Source organism: Scyliorhinus canicula, chromosome 20 (assembly GCF_902713615.1).
Source record: "Scyliorhinus canicula chromosome 20, sScyCan1.1, whole genome shotgun sequence".
NCBI lineage: Eukaryota > Metazoa > Chordata > Chondrichthyes > Carcharhiniformes > Scyliorhinidae > Scyliorhinus > Scyliorhinus canicula.
The window spans coordinates 72,531,196-72,552,643 of NC_052165.1; the positions used below are offsets into that span (position 1 = coordinate 72,531,196).

At 48.2% G+C, this 21,448-nt stretch overlaps 1 protein-coding gene across 12 annotated transcripts in view; it reads right to left on the reverse strand.

Annotated features, from left to right (window-relative positions):
- Positions 1-21,448, reverse strand: part of cntn1b (contactin 1b) — a 903,199-nt gene that overhangs the window by 418,481 nt on the left and 463,270 nt on the right. For all 12 annotated transcript variants that reach the window (XM_038780269.1, XM_038780265.1, XM_038780278.1 and 9 more), the window contains 5 exons: positions 20,812-21,018; positions 18,749-18,848; positions 15,589-15,770; positions 6,035-6,168; positions 5,498-5,627 (listed from right to left, as the gene is read on the reverse strand). In XM_038780269.1, coding sequence (XP_038636197.1) covers positions 5,498-5,627; positions 6,035-6,168; positions 15,589-15,770; positions 18,749-18,848; positions 20,812-21,018 — 753 coding nt within the window. The remainder of the gene's footprint in view (positions 1-5,497; positions 5,628-6,034; positions 6,169-15,588; positions 15,771-18,748; positions 18,849-20,811; positions 21,019-21,448) is intronic.

A 21,448-nucleotide genomic window follows, 5' to 3' on the forward strand; every position in this document is an offset into this window, starting at 1 on the left:
ATGGGATCAGAAAAACACAGCCACTGAAAATGTAAAGGTATTTCCACAAAACATTTCTTTCACCTCACGTCAATTTTACTTGCCCTCCAAATACCATAATTTGCTTTTAATTTTAGCCACCGGGGTGGAGAGCAGAGAAGACAGGGTGGCACTGCCTTGCTCTGTAAACTGAACCACAAGAGCAGGAGAAGATCCTTCAATCTCTCGAGTCTGCTCGGCCATTCAATTAGATAATAGTTCATCTACACTGTAATATCACATATCTCCCTTACCATTAAACCTTTACTCACGCCAGCAATGACACTTACTCTGACTGTATTGTGAACCACGGACGGAGACGCATGCAGAAATTCACCAAGTCCCAAACACACAGGCCGGGATTCTCCGGGCCAGCGCCAGGTGGGAGAATAGGCGGAGGGGCGCGAGAATCCTGCCACGCCTTCCCGACGCCAGGCCACCAATTCTCCGGCGACTGGAGAATCGGCGCCAATCACGCCCACACGGTCACTGCGGCACCGGTCGGGGGCCGTGGCAATTCCCCACGCTCAACGGGCCAAGTGCCCACCGAGTCCCACCGGCATGGTTTACATATGGTCCCACCCGCCAGGGCCTCGGGGTTCTGGCTGCGGGCGCCGTCCTGGTGGGGGACGGGGGGATCCGACTCCAGCTTGGGGGCCTCCATGGTGACCAGGCCCGGGGGGGCCTATGTTCCTCCACGCCGGGCCCCTGTAGGTCTTCGCCATGTTGCGCGGGGGTCGGCAACCATGCTCCTGCGCCGGCATGGAGACGGCCGTCGCACGAACCCGCAACGGCCGTGGAGTGCATGCGCGGAAGCACGGCGGCCGTGCACGGCTGGCTTTTAGCGCCGGAACAGCGCACAGTACTCCGGCACCTTTCTAGCTCCTGAGGAAGAAGAGAATTACTGGGGCTGGAGGCCTGTTGACGCCGGCGTCGCTCGCGCCGGTTTTGAAGCCGGCGGCAACACTTGGCCGGGATATCGGAGAAGCCCGGCCCCAATCTCTACCCCATGGGAACATCAATGGGAACCGGATCTGTAGTCCAGCAACTAAGGTAGACGATAGTCAGGACGCCAAAGCACGTAGTGATGCAGTGGGGAAGGTAACAATGACAAAGGAGAGTACTTGCAGGCAAGGAGATGGGTTGAAGTGTGTATACTTTAATGCAAGAAGCATCAGGAAAAGGGTGGGTGAACTTAAGGCATGGATCTGTACTTGGGACTATGATGTGGTGGCCATCACGGAAACTTGGATAGAAGAGGGGCAGAAATGGTTGTTGGAGGTCCCTGGTTATAGATGTTTCAACAAGATTAGGGAGGATGGTAAAAGAGGTGGGGGGGGGGTGGCATTGTTAATTAGAGATAGTATAACAGCTGCAGAAAGGCAGTTCGAGAGGGATCTGCCTACTGAGGTAATATGGGTTGAAGTTAGAAATAGGAAAGGAGCAGTCACCTTGTTGGGAGTTTTCTATAGGCCCCCCAATAGCAGCAGAGATGTGGAGGAACAGATTGGGAAACAGATTTTGGAAAGGTGCAGAAGTCACAGGGTAGTAGTCATGGGCGACTTCAACTTCCCAAACATTGAGTGGAAACTCTTTAGATCAAATAGTTTGGATGGGGTAGTGTTTGTGCAGTGTGTCCAGGAAGCTTTTCTAACACAGTATGTAGATTGTCCGACCAGAGGGGAGGCCATATTGGATTTAGTACTTGGTAATGAACCAGGGCAGGTGATAGATTTGTTAGTGGGGGAGCATTTTGAAGGTAGTGACCACAATTCTGTGACTTTCACTTTAGTAATGGAGAGGGATAGGTGCGAGCAACAGGGCAAGGTTTATAATTGGGGGAAGGGTAAATACAATGCTGTCAGACAAGAATTGAAGTGCAGAAGTTGGGAACATAGGCTGTCAGGGAAGGACACAAGTGAAATGTGGAACTTGTTCAAGGAACAGGTACTGCGTGTCTTTGATATGTATGTCCCTGTCAGGCAGGGAAGAGATGGTCGAGTGAGGGAACCATGGTTGACAAGAGAGGTTGAATGGCTTGTTAAGAGGAAGAAGGAGACTTATGTAAGGCTGAAGAAACAAGGTTCAGACAGGGCGCTGGAGGGATACAAGATAGCCAGGAGGGAACTGAAGAAAGGGATTAGGAGAGCTAAGAGAGGGCATGAAAAATCTTTGGCGGGTAGGATCAAGGAAAACCCCAAGGCCTTTTACACATATGTGAGAAATATGAGAATGACTAGAGCGAGGGTAGGTCCGATTAAGGACAGTAGCGGGAGATTGTGTATTGAGTCTGAAGAGATAGGAGAGGTCTTGAACAAGTATTTTTCTTCAGTATTTACAAACGAGAGGGGCCATATTGTTGGAGAGGACAGCGTGAAGCAGACTGATAAGCTTGAGGAGATACTTGTCAGGAAGGAAGATGTGTTGCGCGTTTTGAAAAACTTGAGGATAGACAAGTCCCCCGGGCCTGACGGGATATATCCAAGGATTCTATGGGAAGCAAGAAATGAAATTGCAGAGCCGTTGGCAATGATCTTTTCGCCCTCGCTGTCAACAGGGGTGGTACCAGAGGATTGGAGAGTGGCGAATGTCGTGCCCCTGTTCAAAAAAGGGAATAGGGATAACCCTGGGAATTACAGGCCAGTTAGTCTTACGTCGGTGGTAGGCAAAGTAATGGAAAGGGTACTGAGGGATAGGATTTCTGAGCATCTGGAAAGGCATTGCTTGATTCGGGATAGTCAGCACGGATTTGTGAGGGGTAGGTCTTGCCTTACAAGTCTTACTGAATTCTTTGAGGAGGTGACCAAGCATGTGGATGAAGGTAAAGCAGTGGATGTAGTGTACATGGATTTTAGTAAGGCATTTGATAAGGTTCCCCATGGTAGGCTTATGCAGAAAGTAAGGAGGCATGGGATAGTGGGAAATTTGGCCAGTTGGATAACAAACTGGCTAACCGATAGAAGACAGAGAGTGGTGGTGGATGGCAAATATTCAGCCTGGAGCCCAGTTATCAGTGGCGTACCGCAGGGATCAGTTCTGGGTCCTCTGCTGTTTGTGATTTTCATTAACGACTTGGATGAGGGAGTTGAAGGGTGGGTCAGTAAATTTGCAGATGATACGAAGATTGGTGGAGTTGTGGATAGTGAGGAGGGCTGTTGTCGGCTTCAAAGAGACATAGATAGAATGCAGAGCTGGGCTGAGAAGTGGCAGATGGAGTTTAACCCTGACAAGTGTGAGGTTGTCCATTTTGGAAGGACAAATCTGAATGCGGAATACAGGGTTAATGGTAGGGTTCTTGGCAATGTGGAGGAGCAGAGAGATCTTGGGGTCTATGTTCATAGTTCTTTGAAAGTTGCCACTCAAGTGGATAGAGCTGTGAAGAAGGCCTATGGTGTGCTAGCGTTCATTAGCAGAGGGATTGAATTTAAGAGCCGTGAGGTGATGATGCAGCTGTACAAAACCTTGGTCAGGCCACATTTGGAGTACTGTGTGCAGTTCTGGTCACCTGATTTTAGGAAGGATGTGGAAGCTTTGGAAAAGGTGCAAAGGAGATTTACCAGGATGTTGTCTGGAATGGAGAGTACGTCATACGAGGAAAGGTTGAGGGTGCTAGGCCTTTTCTCATTAGAACGGAGAAGGATGAGGGGCGACTTGATAGAGGTTTATAAGATGATCAGGGGAATAGATAGAGTAGACAGTCAGAGACTTTTTCCCCGGGTGGAACACACCATTACAAGGGGACATAAATTTAAGATAAATGGTGGAAGATATAGAGGGGATGTCAGAGGTAGGTTCTTTACCCAGAGAGTAGTGGGGGCATGGAATGCACTGCCTGTGGTAGTAGTTGAGTCGGAAAAGTTAGGGACCTTCAAGCGGCTATTGGATAGGTACTTGGATTAGGGTAGAATAATGGAGTGTAGGTTAACTTCTTAAGGGCAGCACGGTAGCATTGTGGATAGCACAATTGCTTCACAGCTCCAGGGTCCCAAGTTCGATTTCGACTTGGGTCAATGTCTGTGTGGAGTCTGCACATCCTCCCCGTGACTGCGTGGGTTTCCTCCGGGTACTCCGGTTTCCTCCCACAGTCCAAAGATGTGCAGGTTGGGTGGATTGGCCATGAAAAATTGTCCAAAATTCTATGATTAACCTAGGACAAAAGTTCGGCGCAACATCGTGGGCCGAAGGGCCTGTTCTGTGCTGTATTTCTCTATCTATCTATCAGCATCTTTGATCCCCGGCATCCCGTCTTGGAAATACATCGCTATTCTTTCATTGTCAGTGGGGCCAAAATGCTGGAATTCCCTCTCTAACAGCACTATGGATGCAGCTTGATTGCACAGACTGCAGCAGTTCAACAAGGCTGCTCACCACCACCTTCTCAAAGGGTCATGAAGGAGGGGCAGCAAGTTTGGCCTTGCCGGAAATGCCCACATCCTATAAATAACTTTTTAATAAAAGAGGTGGTGGTTTCGCCACCCTTTCAGGCAGTGCATTCCATCTTCACATTCTGTGTTGGGGCTGGTTGAGCTTGGTTGGCTGGACAGCTGGTTCGTCGTGCAGAGCAAGACCAACACCGCCGGTGCAACTCTAGTACCTTGTGAGTTTATTCATAAAGGCCCTGCCTTCTCAAACTTGCCCCTCTCCTGAGGTGTGGTGATCCTTAGGTTAAACCACCACCAGTCAGCTCCTCCCCCTCAAAGGGGAAATAGCCTCTGGTCATCTGGGACTACGGCGATTTTTACAAACATTTTATTTACTTGCTGCTTCCTGTGTAAAAAAAAACTAGGCATCTCGGCTCTTTTGATAATTATTTGAAATTTGTATCTTCTGGTGACCAACTCTCCTGCCAGTTGAACCAATCTTACCTCGCTTACTCTATCAAGTGCTATCATAATTTTGAACGCCCCTATTAAATCAGCCCTTAAACTTTTCTGCTCTACGAAAAACAATACCGGCTCTCTGAGATCTCCAACATAACTGAAATCCTTCATCATTGTGATCCATCATCTTTTTTTTAATAATAATATTTATTGTCACAAGTAGGCTGACAACACTGCAATGAAGCTACTGTGAAAAGCCCCCAGTCCTAAACTCCGGCGCCTGTTCGGGTACACCGAGGGAAAATTCAGAATGCCCAAATCACCTCACAAACAAGTCTTTCGGAACTTGTGGGAAGAAACCGGAGCACCCTGAGTAAACCCACCCAGACACAGGGAGAACGTGCAGACTCCACAGTGACCCAAGCTGGGAATCGAACCTGGGACACGGGAGCTGAGAAGGAGCAATGCTAACCACTATGCTACCATGCTCTGCATCCATTCAGAACTCTCGATGTCCATTCTGAAATGCGCTGCCGTGTACTGACCGCAATATTTCAGTTGAGGCCTACCCAACGATCCAGAAATCTCTTGGAGCCTAAAATAAAAATGCAAAAATCATGTACTGAACTCAAGGGCCGAGTGCCGTTCGGAATACCAACCCAAAACTTTCAACTCAGCATTAGAATATAAGGAGCCATGCTTGTTCTCCGTCACACACTGGTACATTCCGGAATCTTGCAGGATCAGTCGGGAAATTCGCAGCTCCCCTCGGCTCATTCGGAATCGGGCCTGCAAATGTTTGAAACAAACACAGAGCTGAAAAGGCAAACCTTCCGCTATTTAATCTAAAACTTCACCAAGCTTTTCAATTAGTCTCAGCAACGCACTGAAGAGGATATCGTTTTCAAAGACCTGGAGAAGGAAAGAGGCAAATATTTAAGCTTGCGGGAAAAGCAAAGTCGCTGGTTACCCGCTGGGGACATTCTTGCAGACTGAGCAAGAGGAAAGAAAAGGACTTTTCTAGGACCGCCACAAAGATCGAGAAGCATCAGGGCATCATTTAGAGTCAATAGCCAACATGATACAGGCTGTGCAAGGGAGTCAGGCATTTCTTATCTTACTGCTGCGAAGCCATGAGCATGCGACCACTGCAAACTGTGGAAATCACAGCGAGAGCACAAGCACAGCTTTCGTACCCCGGATACTATTTCCCCATTCCGGAACCATCTGTACGTGGGCTGGGGTTTGCCTCCTGCTTCACAGCGCCAGATGAGGTCACTCCCAATGTCCTGCATAGTGTCGTTGGTAGCCTCAATCCAGTAAGGATGAGCTGGGGAGAGAAACAAGCTACAAGTTAGAATGAGGCACCTGCGGCATTGAATAACTTCACTCACAAAAATGCATCAAATTGAAGAAGGGAAAAAAAAAGAGACTTGTCAATGGATAAATTAAGTCTCATCTATTCCCATCTACATCTCTTTTAGTTGTTTTTACAGAGTAACAGTTCATGTGTATCTGGTATTTACAAACATGTTTGTGTCTTATATACAACGGTTTTTACACGAGGTTCCCCCCCCCCCCCCCCCTCCCTCATTGGTAGTTTAGTTCCCCTCTTAGTGTTTCCGTCTGCCCTGGGCGCCACGTATTGTGCTCCGCTTCTTTCTACTATTGCTGGGCGTAGCCAGAGATTCTATGAACTGGAGGCAAAGAGCCCAAAGGTTTCTGCCCAAATTCCAGTGACCAATCATGTGCTCGTGGAAAAATTTACTGTTGGGGGAGGGGGCTGTGCGACTCTTCCCCTCCTCCCCTTGTCCCCATGCTTCATTTTGTGCTTCCCTTGGGTTCCTCCCCTCCCCATTCACCAACCATAGGGGCTGGTTTAGCTCACAAGGCTAAATCGCTGGCTTATAAAGCAGACCAAACAGGCCAGCAGCACGGTTCGATTCCCATACCAGCCTCCCCGGACAGGCGCCGGAATGTGGCGACTAGGGGCTTTTCACAGTAACTTCATTAAAGCCTACTCGTGACAATAAGCGATTTTTTTTCATTTCATTTCATTTCATTTCCATTCCATATTTTCCCCAATTATCACCTCACTTTGCCTTGCACCATCCTCATTTTTGTCTTTTAATCTCTGGTACCATCCCCATCCTATTATCTTCTCCCCACCCCTTGATCTTTCCACCCCACCCCCCCCCTGTGCACCTGAACCCCTTCATTTTGTTGACTCCTCACTAACCTATACACTTTTAAATCTCCATCCGTTCTATTCAAAGATTATCACCCTGAAATGCTACCTCTGTTTCACTCTCTCTGCACAGCTATTGCCTGAGCCAGCGAATGTCTCCAGCACTTTCTGTTTCTATTTCAGATTTATTTTGCTCTTGCTGAGTGCTTCTTCACTTTGCTTTTGTTAGATACACAAAAACCCATGCAAGCAAAATGCAGCTTTCGATATCAAAGAAACCCCTTCATCATTCAAGAGGCCGCTTGGGCTTGTTAACACGGGCGAGAGGTTAGAGGGGCAACTGTTGGATTCTCTGAAAGAATAACCTTCCTCGTTTGTCCCCGCCCTGCCCTCCCTTCAACATCTGTCAATAAAGCTTAACCATTACTTTCCATTAACTGAGAGTCAAGAACAGCAGTATTGTTGGGTGTAGCCCTAAGGTTTCTGCCCAAGTTCCAGTGGCCAATCACGAGTGCGCCTGGAAAAATTTGCAGCAATTCTCTAACATGGGGCTGGTTTCTCCGTTAAGCGTTGATGCCAACGCGGAATCCGTGGACTTGTACGACAGAAAGCCCGGCGCCGCACCTGCTACAGTTGAGGGGCTAGCACCAGTGCCCCACGGAGAATACCGGGTAGGGCCCGATAATGATCTGCAAATAGTGTCTACTCTACTTGCGGATCGAGACTCAGGGAGGCTGACAAGCTGCAGCCGTACATGCACAGTACACTCCCCATACACACACTATCCCAGCCAAAAAGATGGTACTGGTTGTTCTGGAGCGCGCCCATACAGCTGATGGGTCAGCTGGGCCAGAGGGTACCTCGGGGCGAGCTCTGGGGGGGGGGGGGGGGGGGGGGGGGGGACTATACGACACGTGGCACCAAGTTTAAAATGGGCTGTTAGCGGTGTGTGCAGCTGCATGGCTGCATTGCCGGCTGCAGCAATGGTGATCCATGCCCGTCCACCCTGACTCCACAGCCCACCTCCTGGCCACCCCCCCCATCTCCAACTACCCCCGGCCCTGGAAGAAGTCCCCCGGCCAGTCAGTAAACTATGGCGATGTTGGGGGGGGGGGGGGCACGCATGGCCCTCCCCCCCTCCCCTTGTCCCCATGCTCTGTACCCCCTCTCTCTCCCTCAGCACAACCACCACGCCGGTCTCCTGATTTTTAAAAACACAAGTGAACCACGCCGTTGGGAAGTCGGCAAATCGGGGGCGGAGAATTGCAGAAGCCCTGGAGAACATCGGGTCGGGCCCGCTAATGATATGCAAACGGTGTTTACTCTACCTGCGGACTGAAATGGTATGCAAATGGTATGCAAACGATATGCCAATGATGTGCAAATGATATGCAAATGAATGGTATGCAAATTACATGCTAATGTATGCTAACGGGTCTACTCTACCTGCGGACTGAAACGCATTGACGCCGTTTTCAAGATGACGGAGAATCACGATTTGGTGTCAATTCTGCGCCTGCCACGACTTTAGCGTCGGAAGCAATTCTCCACCCAATCGCATTTACCGATTTCGGCATAGGTTAATGGAGAATCACGGCCATGGTTTTTACTGAACCCTGGGACCAACCAGGTGAACCCCCATGTTCCATTTTCTTTCCAGCCCAAGTGTCAAATACAGGTTGATAAACAATGGCTTAATGTTGGCTAATTACATTAAAACACCAACTGAGAGAGGGGGAGAAATACAAATTGAGAGAAGGAAACACAAACTGGGGGAGAGAGAAAAACGAACTGAGACAGTAAAACAAACTGGAGGATAATCACAAATTGGGAGAGAGAGAAACACAAACTGGGGCAGGGAGGTGAAACAAAAGCTAGGGCAGGGAGAGTGAAACACATGCTGCGTGAGAGAGATAGAGAGATAAACAAATTCTGGGAGAGAGAGAGAAATATAAACTGAGAGAGATGTGCAGAGAGGAACACAAACTAAGAGAGTGACAGAGAGCAACACAACCTGGAAGATGGAGAGAATGAGAGAGAGAGAAACACGAACTGGGGGAGGAACAGAAACACAAACTAGGGGACAAAGAGAGAGAGAAACACAAACTGGGGAGGAAGAGAGAGAGAAACACAAACTGGGGAGGAAGAGAAAGAGAAACATAAACTGTGGGAGGAGAGTGAGAAACACAAACTGGGGAGGAAGAGAAAGAGAAACACAAACTGTGGGGGGAGAGTGAGAAAAACAAACTGGGGAGGAAGAGAAAGAGAAACACAAACTGTGGGAGGAGAGTGAGAAACACAAACTGGGGAGGAACAGAAACACAAGCTGGGGACAAAGAGTGAGAGAAACACAAACTGGGGAGAAAGAGAGTGAGAAACACAAACTGGGGAGGAAGAGAAAGGGAAACACAAACTGGGGGAGGAACAGAAAAACAAACTGGGGGACAAAGAGAGAGAAAACGCAAACTGGGGGGGAAGAGAGTGAGAAACACAAACTGGGGAGGAACAGAAACACAAACTGGGGGACAAAGAGTGAGAGAAACACAAACTGGGGAGAAAGAGAGTGAGAAACACAAACTGGGGAGGAAGAGAAAGAGAAACACAAGCTGGGGAGAAAGAGAGTGAGAAACACAAACTGGGGAGGAAGAGAAAGAGAAACGCAAACTGGGAGGAAGAGAGAGAGAAACACAAACTGGGGAGGAAGAGAAATAGAAACACAAACTGGGAGGAAGGAAAAGAGAAACACAAACTGGGGAGGAAGAGAAATAGAAACACAAACTGGGAGGAAGAGAAAGAGAAACACAAACTGGGGAGGATGAGAGAGAGGAACACAAACTGGGGAGGAAGAGAGAGAGAAACACAAACTGGGAAGGAAGAGAGAGAGAAACACAAACTGGGGAGGAAGAGAGAGAGAAACACAAACTGGGGGAGGAGAGTGAGAAACAAACGGGGGGAGGAACAGAAACACAAACTGGGGGACAAAGAGAGAGAGAAACACAAACTTGGGGGGAAGAGAGAGAGGATTGCAAACTGGGGAGGAAGAGAGAGAAACACAAACTGGGGGAGGAGAGTGAGAAACACAATCTGAGGGAGGAGGAAAGAGAGAGAAACACAAACTGGGGAGGAAGAGAGAGAGGAACACAAACTGGGGAGGAAGAGAGTGAGAAACACAAACTGGGGAGGAAGAGAGAGAGAAACACAAACTGGGGAGGGAGAGAGTGAGAAACACAAACTGGGGGAGGAACAGAAACACAAACTGGGGGACAAAGAGAGAGAGAAACACAAACTGGGGAGGAAGAGAGTGAGAAACACAAACTGGGGGAGAAACAGAAACACAAACTGGGGGACAAAGAGAAAGAGAAACACAAACTGGGGAGGAAGAGAGTGAGAAACACAAGCTGGGAAGGAAGAGAAAGAGAGAGAAACACAAACCGGGGAGGAAGAGAGTGAGAAACACAAACTGGGGAAGAAGAGTGTGAGAAACACAAACTGGGGAGGAAGAGAAAGAGAAACACAAACTGGGGGAGGAACAGAAACACAAACTGGGGGACAAAGAGAGAGAAAACACAAACTGGGGAGGAGGAGAGAGAGAAACACAAACTGGGGAGGTAGAGAGAGAGAAACACAAACTGGGGGGAAGAGAGAGAAACAAAACTGGGGGAGGAGAGTGAGAAACACAATCTGGGGGAGGCCCTTCTGGGTGGGGGGGGGGGGGGTCTGAACCCGGGGGGGAGGCACCTCCGATGTGGCCTGGCCCGGGAGCGGGGCCTCCTTTCCTACGCGCCGGCCCCTGCAGCCCTGCGCCATGTTGCATTGGGGCCTGCATGTTGAAGGAGGCCACTGTGCATGCGCTGATCCCGCGGCGCCCAATTCGCACCGGGATCAGCAGCTGGAGCGGCGTGAACCGCTCCAGTGCCGTCATGGCCCCCTGTAGGAGCCAGAATTAGTCATCGGGTCGGCCCGACGGCGTGGACACTGTGCCGTGGGATTAGAGAATCCCGCCCCTGCTGTGGCGGGACGGAGAATCCGGGTGTATTCTCCATTGCCCGATGCCGGTATGGGAATTCCCGTTCCGGCGGAGATTGGAGCGTTGGCCAGAAAACGGGATCAGCACCCGATGGTCCGGTTTCCCGGCAGTGACATCCCACTACATGCCATGCACCAGTGGGAGCGTTGACTGTTCCTCACCACATCAAAAGCAGCTTTCACTTCCTCTTTTTCACAGCACAAATCCACCAAACACCGATCTCTGGAGTAATAAAACTGTCAATCACTGGCAAATACAACGTATTGCTATGTGAAATTAAATGGAAGATTTGCATTTCAAAGGCTGTCAAGGGATATCTAGTAAGAAGTCTTACAACACCAGGTTAAAGTCCAACAGGTTTGTTTCAAACACGAGCTTTCGGAGCACGGCTCCTTCTTCACCTGAAGAAGGAGCCGTGCTCCGAAAGCTCGTGTTTGAAACAAACCTGTTGGACTTTAACCTGGTGTTGTAAGACTTCTTACTGTGCTCACCCCAGTCCAACGCCGGCATCTCCACATCAAGGGATATCTAGACCTTTGAGCTTGGCTTTTAAACACCTTTGTCTGAGGCAGCAGGTGTTAGGGAAGGATAAGTGAAAATGCAGTGTTTTTTTTACTCTACGTCTGCACTGCTCTCTGCTTTCAGGCAGAGGTGACTGATGGGGGTCTCCTTTGGGAGAACATGCTGAGGTGGAGGAGAATTGGTGGGGAGGGGGTCTGGTGACCTTCATGTGCGTGTTCAGTGGGGGAGGGGTGACCCATTATTCCCATTGTGGTTACGGGGGAGAATGCCCCTACTGGACACTGGGGGCAGGAGGTGGGATTTGCAAGGTGGGAGTGGGTGGGGGGTGGGGGCGGGGGGGCAGCACACCGCCAGACCTCCGTATCAGGCTGCCCTCTCAAATGGCAGTCTGATAACAGTATTCCGATGGAATCCGGTGCGCTCTCCTCCATGCATAATTTAGTATGGTAAAAGGGAGAGAATCACAGCTGGGGGCCATTTCCTAGTGCCAGCGGGGACCAATTGTCATTCCCTGCTGGCGGGAGCACTTAACGGAGAATCCAGCCCATAAGACCCTGAGGGGATTTGACGGTGAATGCTGAAGGGATGTTTCTCCTTGTGGGAGAGACAGATCCAGCGGACCCAGACTCAAAATAAGGGGTCTCCCATTGAGAGATTTTTTTTCTCAGAGAAAATCTTTGAATGTGTAGAACTCTCTTTCCTGGAGAGTGGTGAAGGAGGGAACAATTAATATTTTTAAGGCAGAAGACTCCCTTGTAAGTGAAGATTTTAAGGTTACCGGGGGGGGGGGGGGGGGGGGGGATGTGTGGAGGCCATAATCAGATCAGCCATGATCTTGTTGAATGGTAGAGCAGGGTCAAGGGGCCGAATGGCCTCCTCATGCTCCTAATTCAGAAGCTCATACATTGTAAATACCCAACACAGGGATGAGAATGAGAACTCAGAAAGTCAAAGAGACAATTACAATGACAAAAAATTTTTTAAGGCTGACCAGAAAACCAGACAAAATTATTTTTAAAGTACGCCATGAAAGAGTAGTGAGAATATTACGGACTGACAGCTAATAAACTAGCGTTTTCTGCCACTTCTATCCTCAATATTCTTCATTCAATTTTTGTGAAGAACATAGAATCTGCTAATGAATGAAAACAGTAAGAGGCAACTTGGAGAAAGGTCGTTGAAAGATCAGCCCTCTTTTTTCTCCAACTTAATTGCATCGAAAATCCTCTCCTTCAGGCAATCAAGTAATTGCCTTTCAGAGATCCAAAGCTTTCATAGTTTCTGTCGCTGGTAATGAACATCAGCAAATGTCAACTTTTAAGTTGCTTGTTTTTCTCAATAAAGAGATGAGTTCTTCTTAAAGTCACAGAGACTCTTGTTGCAAATTAGTGACATGGCTGGAATTGTAGGGGAAATCCTATATGAATATTCTAGCTTTAATGTAAAACCCTTTTAATTCACGCCAACATTGGCAATCTTGACAGCCCTGTATTTATTTTGTTGCCATTCACAACCTCTGGGTGTTCCAAAGTGCAACAAAGTAATTTTGAAATATCGGGCGGGACGCGTGTTTCTTGGCGACGTGCCGTTCGCTGGCGACGGGATTCTATATTCTCGCTGCTTATCAATGGGATTTCCCATCGAAGCCAGCCCACGGCGCCGGGAGAACCTGTCAGCGGGAATGCGCTGCTGGAGGGAAAAGTAAATGGCCGGAGAATTCCGGGGATAGTCACTTGTGGTTTAGGAAATGCAGGAGCTGATATATGCACAGCAATTTCCACCAAGTAGCCTTCTGATCTTGGCCAGATAATATCCTTTTCAGTGTTCTGACTGAGGGAATAAATACTGGTCAGGACACTATCGAGAGAAACCCCTTCGAAAAATGATCGTTTATGCCCATCTGAAGGGTAAATAGAGCATTGGTTGAGTGTTACATCCAAGAGGTAGCATCACTGTCAGTGCAGCACTCCTGCAGTGCTGCACTCAACTGTTAGTCTTGGTTTGTGCTTGGGGATGAAGTTGAGTGCAGGCGTCTGGGAGCGGGCGCCAGGGTAGGGGTAAAAATCAACAGCGCAGCTTCAGATAGTCTCCTGGCTGTTAACAGGAGGACACAGCAGGGGGCTGTCGTTAGTGACATGAATAAAAGGTAGATCACGATGAGGTTTTTTAAATTTTCTTTTTACAGGATGTGGGCATCACTGGCTCGGCCAGCATTTATTGCCCATTCCTAATTGCCCTTCAGAAGGGGGTGGTGAGCTGCCTTTTCAACCGCTGCAGTCCATGTGGTGTAGGTACACCCACTGTGCTGTTAGGGAGGGTGTTTGAAGATTTTGACCCAGTGACAGTGAAGGAACGGCCAATATATTTCCAAGTGAGTGACTTAGATAGGAACTTACAAGTGTTGTAACAGATATAATAATAATATAATAATCTTTATTGTCACAAGTAGGCTTACATTAACACTGCAATGAAGTTACTGCCAAAAGCCCTTCGTCGCCACACTCCGGCGCCTGTTCGGGTACACTGAGGGAGAACCCAGAATGTCCAAATTACCTAACAGCACGTCTTTTGGAACATGTGGGAGGAAACCGGAGCACCCGGAGGAAACCCACGCAGACACGGGGAGAACGTGCAGACTCCGCACGGACAGTGACCCAAGCCGGGAATCAAACCTGGGGCCCTGGCGCTGTGAAGCAACAGTGCTAACCACTATTGTTACCGTGCCGCAAATCTGCAGCACTTGTACTTCTAGATGATAGTGGTCGTGGGTTTGAGGGTGCTGCCTAAGGAGGCTTGATGAGTTCCTGCTGTGCATCTTGTAGATACTACCATGCGTTGGTGACGGAGGGAGTGAATGGTACCATCAATGACTAAGAGGAGAGGGGAGTTAGCTGTTAGCTTCCTCGTTGGGCATAGCAAAGCCCTTGTTCCTCCTGGCCCCACAATCCATTTCAAAAGCATTTCCTTTCTGGGTTTCTTCTGGACCCTGGTGTCATCAGAGCCTAATTTGCATATTTAAAGGACACCACCAGTTTCTGACAGTGTCTCAGGCCAGCTCTGATGTAGAGTTTAAAATCAGACCGCTAGGCATCAGTGCATGACATTAACAGCCGAGTCCAATGGGTGAGTTTAACAGCCCACCTATTGTCCAGTGGGCAGGGTTACGATCCCATCTTCGTTAAACTATAAACGGCAGAACAAAACTAATCACAATTAAGTCACTTCAGAAATGTAATGTAATGCAATGCAAAGTGTGGAATGAATGGTCGGCTGCCGCTAACTAATTCAAGGCTCATGGTGTGCTGAGGCCTTCTTTATGCAGCTGTCACAATGTGCCACACTGAGAGGTGGTGAGGGACAAATACCCATAGAGGAATTTGCCCAGCAACAATCTGCAAACCAAGCTCCTCACAGCTTAACCATATCATTGAAAGGGCAGTACAGTGGCACAGTGGTTAGCACTGCTGCCTCACAGCACCCAGGACCCGGGTTTGATCCAGGCCCCGGGTTACTGCCTGTGCAGAGTTTACACATTCTTCCCCTGTCTGCGTGTGTTTCACCCCCACAACCCAAGATGTGCAGGGTAGGTGAATTGGCCATGCTAAATTGCCCCTTAATTGGAGTTTTTTTTACACCATATAATTGAATCCTTGGTTACCGGCCCCACTGCCAGTGGAATAGTTTCTTCCTACTCTTCATAAGAGTAGGATACAAATCATAATTTTGAGCACCTGAAGTAAACCTTCTCTAAGCCTTTTCTGCTTGGCAGAGAACAGCAGCAGCCTGTCTCGTTCTTTCACTCAAATTCTGTCCCTCATCCCTGGTACCATGTTATTAAATCTCCTCTGTACCTCCTCTAGGCCTGGGCATCCGTTCAAAACTGCGGTGTCGAGAAATATTCCCCATGTACCGGTTAAAGCCCAGTCTGTGATTTGGAAAAGATTAGCATAACTTATTCAGAAGAGCAGCCTCTCAGACGCAAGCTCGGGCAACCGGAGGATGGGTTTCTTTACCGTGTACGGTGAGCCGCCCCTCGACACGGTCCCTTGCTTTGGAATTCCTTGCTTCACACACATAAACGCCTTCGTCCTCGGGTTGGATGTTTGTCAGTCTGAGGACCGAGTTCATGTTGAGCAGCTCGGAGTTGCTTGGCAAACTTCCCTCCACCTTCCACCACTGGATTTGAGGAATTGGGCTGAAGGAAGACAGGGATAGGTTGGAGGGGAGTGAGTGAGAGAGAGAGAGAGAGAGAGAGAGAGAAATAGAAAGAGAGAGAGGAAGAGAGGAGAGGGGGAAAGTGTGAGAACAGATTTGTGCAAGGCAGTCATAGATCAAAAGTCAAACCCAGAAAAGCAAGGCCAAACGTGGGCCGTGTAAATCTATTGAAGATGTAACCTCAAATTTAAATGCATGATTTGTTGTTCAATTGTTGAAACTAAGGCAGCCCCAGGGAGGGATGGACTCTTTACACAGCCCATTGCCCAGGATGAAGTGGAGACTGGAAAAATACATTCCCAAAACACATTTGGCGTAAGTGCGAGTGTTTCCAGAGCGCCTGATGTTTAAAGAAAATATCTAACCGGGAAGTGGCGAACTGAAGCCATGTGACTGGGTAAATTTCCAAATCGGCATCCAGTGAGATAATCTCAGCCAAGGTAGAAACTTGGCCTGTATCATTAGTCTCACTAGTCCTGTGTTTGACTTGCCTCAGGTTCAGCTCTTTTGACCATGATTGAAATGATGTCAGGAACCGACTGTCCTGGGCAGAACCCAAACTGAGCGTCAGTGTGCAGACTAAGTGCATCTTGATAGCACTGTTAGTGATTTTTCCTGCGTTTTGAGGACAGGGTATACGGGGCAATTTTCCACATTGTTGGATAGGTGTCCACTGTGGCTGCACATGACCAGCTTGGCTGGGAGCACGGCAAGTTTTGGAGCATAAGTCGGAATGTTGTTGCGGCTCATAGTCTTTGCAGTGTGTAGTCAGTCATGTAATGATATCACTTGGAGTGAATCAAATTGGCTGAAGACTGGCACCTGTAATGTTGGGGATCTCCAGAAGAGGCCAAGAGGATCATCACTCGGCACTTCTGGCTGTACGTGTTGCAAATAATTCAGCCGTATCTAATGTGTTGTGAACCCTCATCATTGAGGATGGAGATATTTGTGGAGCCTCCTCCTGTTGTTTAATTGTCCATCACCATTCATTTAAAAAAAAACCAAATACCTGTGAAAATTTTAATGCATTTTCATTACATTCATTCTTTACATTTGCAGACATCAAATTGTAGAAATCTTTTCAATCTCTGCGTCTACAATTTCAATTTTTAATTGCTTCTAAATAAAAACTACAACTTCTTTTCTTTGCAGGGTGAGGAGAAAACAGCTTCTTCAAAGAATAAACTTGAAACAAATTTCAAAATCTTATGGTACAATATAGGGGCTGAGTGCAAGCACCTCGCAAACAGCCCTCTCTCCCTCACCACAGAAACCCACGTCTCACACACTGTAACATATCCAAACAGGGTTACACATTGATTCCATAAAGTGATGGCTCATTCCACTTCTGTAAATTTACAGCAATTCGCAATGGTAGCAGCATCGTGTGAGCTCTCTCGCTCTCACACACGCACATGCATGCACTGCAACAAGCCATCACCATTCATTACTGGATGTGGTAGGACTGCAGAGCTTAGATCTGATCCTTTAGTTGTGGAGTTTCCTAGCTCTATCTATCACTTGCTGCTTATGCTGTTTGGCCCACAAATAATCCTGTGTTGTAGCTTCACCAGGCTGGCACTTCATTTTTTGTTATGGCTGGTGCTGCTCCTGGAATGCTCTCTACATTGAACCAGGGTTGATTCCCTGGCGTGGTGGTAATGGTAGAGTGGGGGATATGCCAGGCCACGAGGTTACAGATTGTGGTTGAGTACAATTCTGCTGCTGCTGGTGGCCCACAGCCTCTCATGGTTACCAAGTTTTGAGCGGCTAGATTTGTTCCAAATTCTTCCTGTTTAGCACAATGGTCGTATCACGCCAGGGAATGTGGGTGTCCTGAATATGAAGGTGGATTTTGGCTCCACAAGGGCTAGGCAGTGGTCACTCCTACCCATACATCTGCAACAGGCAGATTGGTGAGAATGAGGTCAAGTTGTGTCTCCCTCTTGTTGGTTCCCTCACCACCAGCCACAGACCCAATCTAGGACCCAGCCAGCTCAGTCAGTAGTGGAGCTACTGTGTCACTCTTTGTGATGGATAATGAAGCCCCCACCCGGAGTACATTCTGTGCCCCTACCACATTCAATGCTTCTTCCAATTGGTGTTCAACATGGGGGAGTAGTGATATATCAGCTGAAGGGGGAGAGGGGGGACAGGGATGGGGCAATCAGCAGGGTGTTTACTTGCCCATGTCTGACCTGATACCACGAAACTTCACGGGATCTGCAGTCAATGTTAAGTATTCACAGGGCAACTCCCTCCTGAATATATAGCACTGTGCCTCTACCTCTGCTGGGACATGACATACCCAGGGATGGTGATGTCTGGAACATTGTCTGCAAATATGATGACTATGTCTGTGAGAGAGCTCTCCCAATTTTGGTACAGGCCCCCAGATCTTAGTAAGGAGGACTTTACGGGGGCGGCAGGGTTGGGTGATGCCATTGCCAATCTGGTGCCTGGGTTGATGCCAGGTGGGCTATCCGGATTCATTCCTTTTGGACTTCAGTACTTTGATACAACAGAGTGGTATCGTAGGCCTTTCTGAGGGCACAGAAGCTAATCACATTGCTGTGGGCCTGGAGTCATATTTAGGCCAGACTAGGCAAGGACGACAGATTTCCTTCCCCAAAGGATATCAGTTACCATTCCCACAGCAAGACTTGCAGATATTTGGAATTCGCTTCGCAGAAGGTTGGGTCGACTGGAACTTTAAGACTGAGATAAATTTGATTTAGCAAGCTACTTAGATATGAAATAAGCAGGTAACTGTTGGCATGGGTCCAAATCAGCCATGATCTAATTAAATGGCTGAGTTAGGTTCAAGGGATTGAATGGTCTACTTCTATTCCCATTTAAGTCTGATGCTTCATCTGGAAGTGAAAGAAGAATGGTTAATAATGAGAGTGGATATGCTGCCCTTGAAACTGTAGTTACCATATTTGTCATACTTACTTTCCAAGTGCAAAGCATTCAAGAGTTAGATTCTGACCCATCAGGACCTGGGTGTCGGTGAACTTCACTCTGATGTCAGCAGGGTACCTTTTCACCACACCTGAGATTTAAATTAGACAGTGCAAGAAATTTAACTTGAGTGGTTTGTGATAATTTAGCCACAGGTGTAAGATCACAGACACAGAATTGTTATGGCGCAGAAGGAAGCCATTTGACCCATCGTGAGCACCGGCTCTCCAAACGAGCATCGTGGCTTAGCGCCATTCCCCTGCCTTTTCCCCGTACCCTTGCACATAGTTTCTATTGAAATAATCATCTCATGCCCTCTTGAATGCCACGATAGATCCTGCCTCCACCACACTTCCAGGCGGTGCATTCCAGACCTGAACTACTTGTGTAAAAAAGTTTTTTCTTACATCACATTTTGCTTCTTTCGCAAATCACTTTGAACCTGTGCCTTCTTGTTCTGGATCCCTTTACAAGCAGGAACAGTTCCTCTCTATCTATTCTGTCCAGCTACTGGCTAACCAGGTCATGGGACATCTTGTGGAAGGAGACATGAGAATGGCTTATGCTTAAGGGATTATGTAATTAAGGGGAGGAGCCAGGTCTGTCTGTAGTTCCAATTTGCCATAGGATTTTAAGTTAAACAGAAGTGTCTTGAGTTGGCTCCCGGAAAGTTCTCTCCAAGGACCCGGCACAGAGAGAAAAAAGCAAACCTGGTTGTTAACTTTATTTATACGCGGTATTCATATTACATAAGGTTTATGGTACAGGAAAAGGTCACTTAGACACAATAATGGGCTTTTATGCTCAACCGAACTTCCTCCCTCTTTCCTTATCTAAATCTGCCATCGCAACCGTCTATTCCCTTCTCCTTTATTGTTAGTCTAATTTCCCCTTTAGTGCATCTGTACTATTTACTTCAACCATTCACTGTGATAGAGATACAGGGTTCCACATTCTCACCACTCTTTAGGTAAAGGGTTTACTTCTGAATTCTTCATTAGTTTTCTTGGTAACTATCTTATAATTATATAATGCCTATTTAATATAATTAATGTATTATAGTTATGCATGCATGCAAATTCCCATAACACGCAGAATTCTGCATCGTCATTGTGAATCTCTGTGGCCTATAACAAAACTCAGAGGGCGCGATTCTCCCAGAGAGGGAGAAATCGTAAGGCTGGCGTCAAATCCGGGCGGGTTTGATGCCAGCCTCCCCCTCCCCGACCGGGAACCGATTCTGGTCCCCGGTCAGGGCTAGCATGCCGCCGCCGTAAACTCCGGCATCGCGGGCTTAACGAATTTCGTTAAGCCCACTTGCCAGAGTTTGCGCTGGCTGACGCGTCACATGACGTCAGCCGCGCATGCGCAGATTGGAAGACTCCAACCCGCGCATGCGCGGATGACGTCATCGCGCATTTGCGCGAAACCCGCGCATGCGCGGGCCGGGATGCCCCTCAGCCGCCCCGCGAAGTGATACAGCGGGGCGGCGGAAGGACAAAGAGTGCGCGGGTATCGGATCCGCTGCCCGCGATCGGTGGGCACCGATCGCGGGCCCATGGCACCCTTGGCATGGCCGTGGTACTGCCGTGCCAATCGATGCCATGGTTTTAAAAATCGGCACTTTACGGCCGTTTTTACGAACGGCCAGACCAGGTGTGTTTGCCGTTCGTAAAAACAGCCGTAAAGGGCTTGGAACTCGGCCCATCGGCCAGCTGAGAATCGCTGCTGGCCGTAAAAAAACGGCGGCAACGATTCGTATCGGGAGTCGGGCGTGGGGGGGGGGAGAATAGCGGGAGGGCGTCAGACTAGCGTGGCCGTAAAATTTTACGAACCCCGCTATTCTCCGCACCGTCGTGAGTGCGGAGAATTGCGCCCCGAGGCTCTGTTCTAAACAACATGTCTTAAGGGTGGCTTCCAAATTTGGCTCAACATTTCTTTCCCTTGATGGCCTGAAATAAATCCCATCCAGATACATAAATCTTTTCTTTCTATACCCTTGAAAAGCAATGAGATTCAGAGTTTCAGTGTCTGCAGAATATCACGAGTCTCACCATCAGTCTGAGGGATGAGAGGGATGTACTTGCTGAAAACACTTTTGGAAATGGACGGACTTGTAACGATGCAGGAATAGTTGCCCATGTCGGCCTCTTCCACTTTCGCAATGTACAGGTTCCCAGTGGTTTGGGAAACAAAACGACGCTTGTCGGACGAGATGAATTTGGGGAACTCGTTCAGCAGCCAGCGATAGGTGAGATCATCTGCAGGGAAGGAAAACATTCCCTGTTGTTAGTCCAGGGCTTGTCGAAGGATGAGCGGCCCCCCAGTTAAAGTACTCCGAGAAAACGCAACTCGAGAAACAATTTTACAAATGTTTTGTGCTGCTGAATGTCAACGCGGTGTGAATGGAACATTCTCTGCTTTCTCCCCAGTGTCAGCATCAGGTACAGCATGGGTCATGTAAAGCAAGTCTTTGGTTCAGGTTACATTTTCAGACATTACACCCTAAAACGAGGTACATTCTAAATTTGGCAACAATGCTTTACATTTTTGCCCGAAACACTCATTGGGAGGAATAGTTTCATTGGAAAAAGGAAGACTTGCAATCATATTCCACCTTTCACAACCTTATGAAGTCCCAAGAATTTTACTGCAAAGTATCCACTTGTGGGGTGGGATTTTCCAACCCTT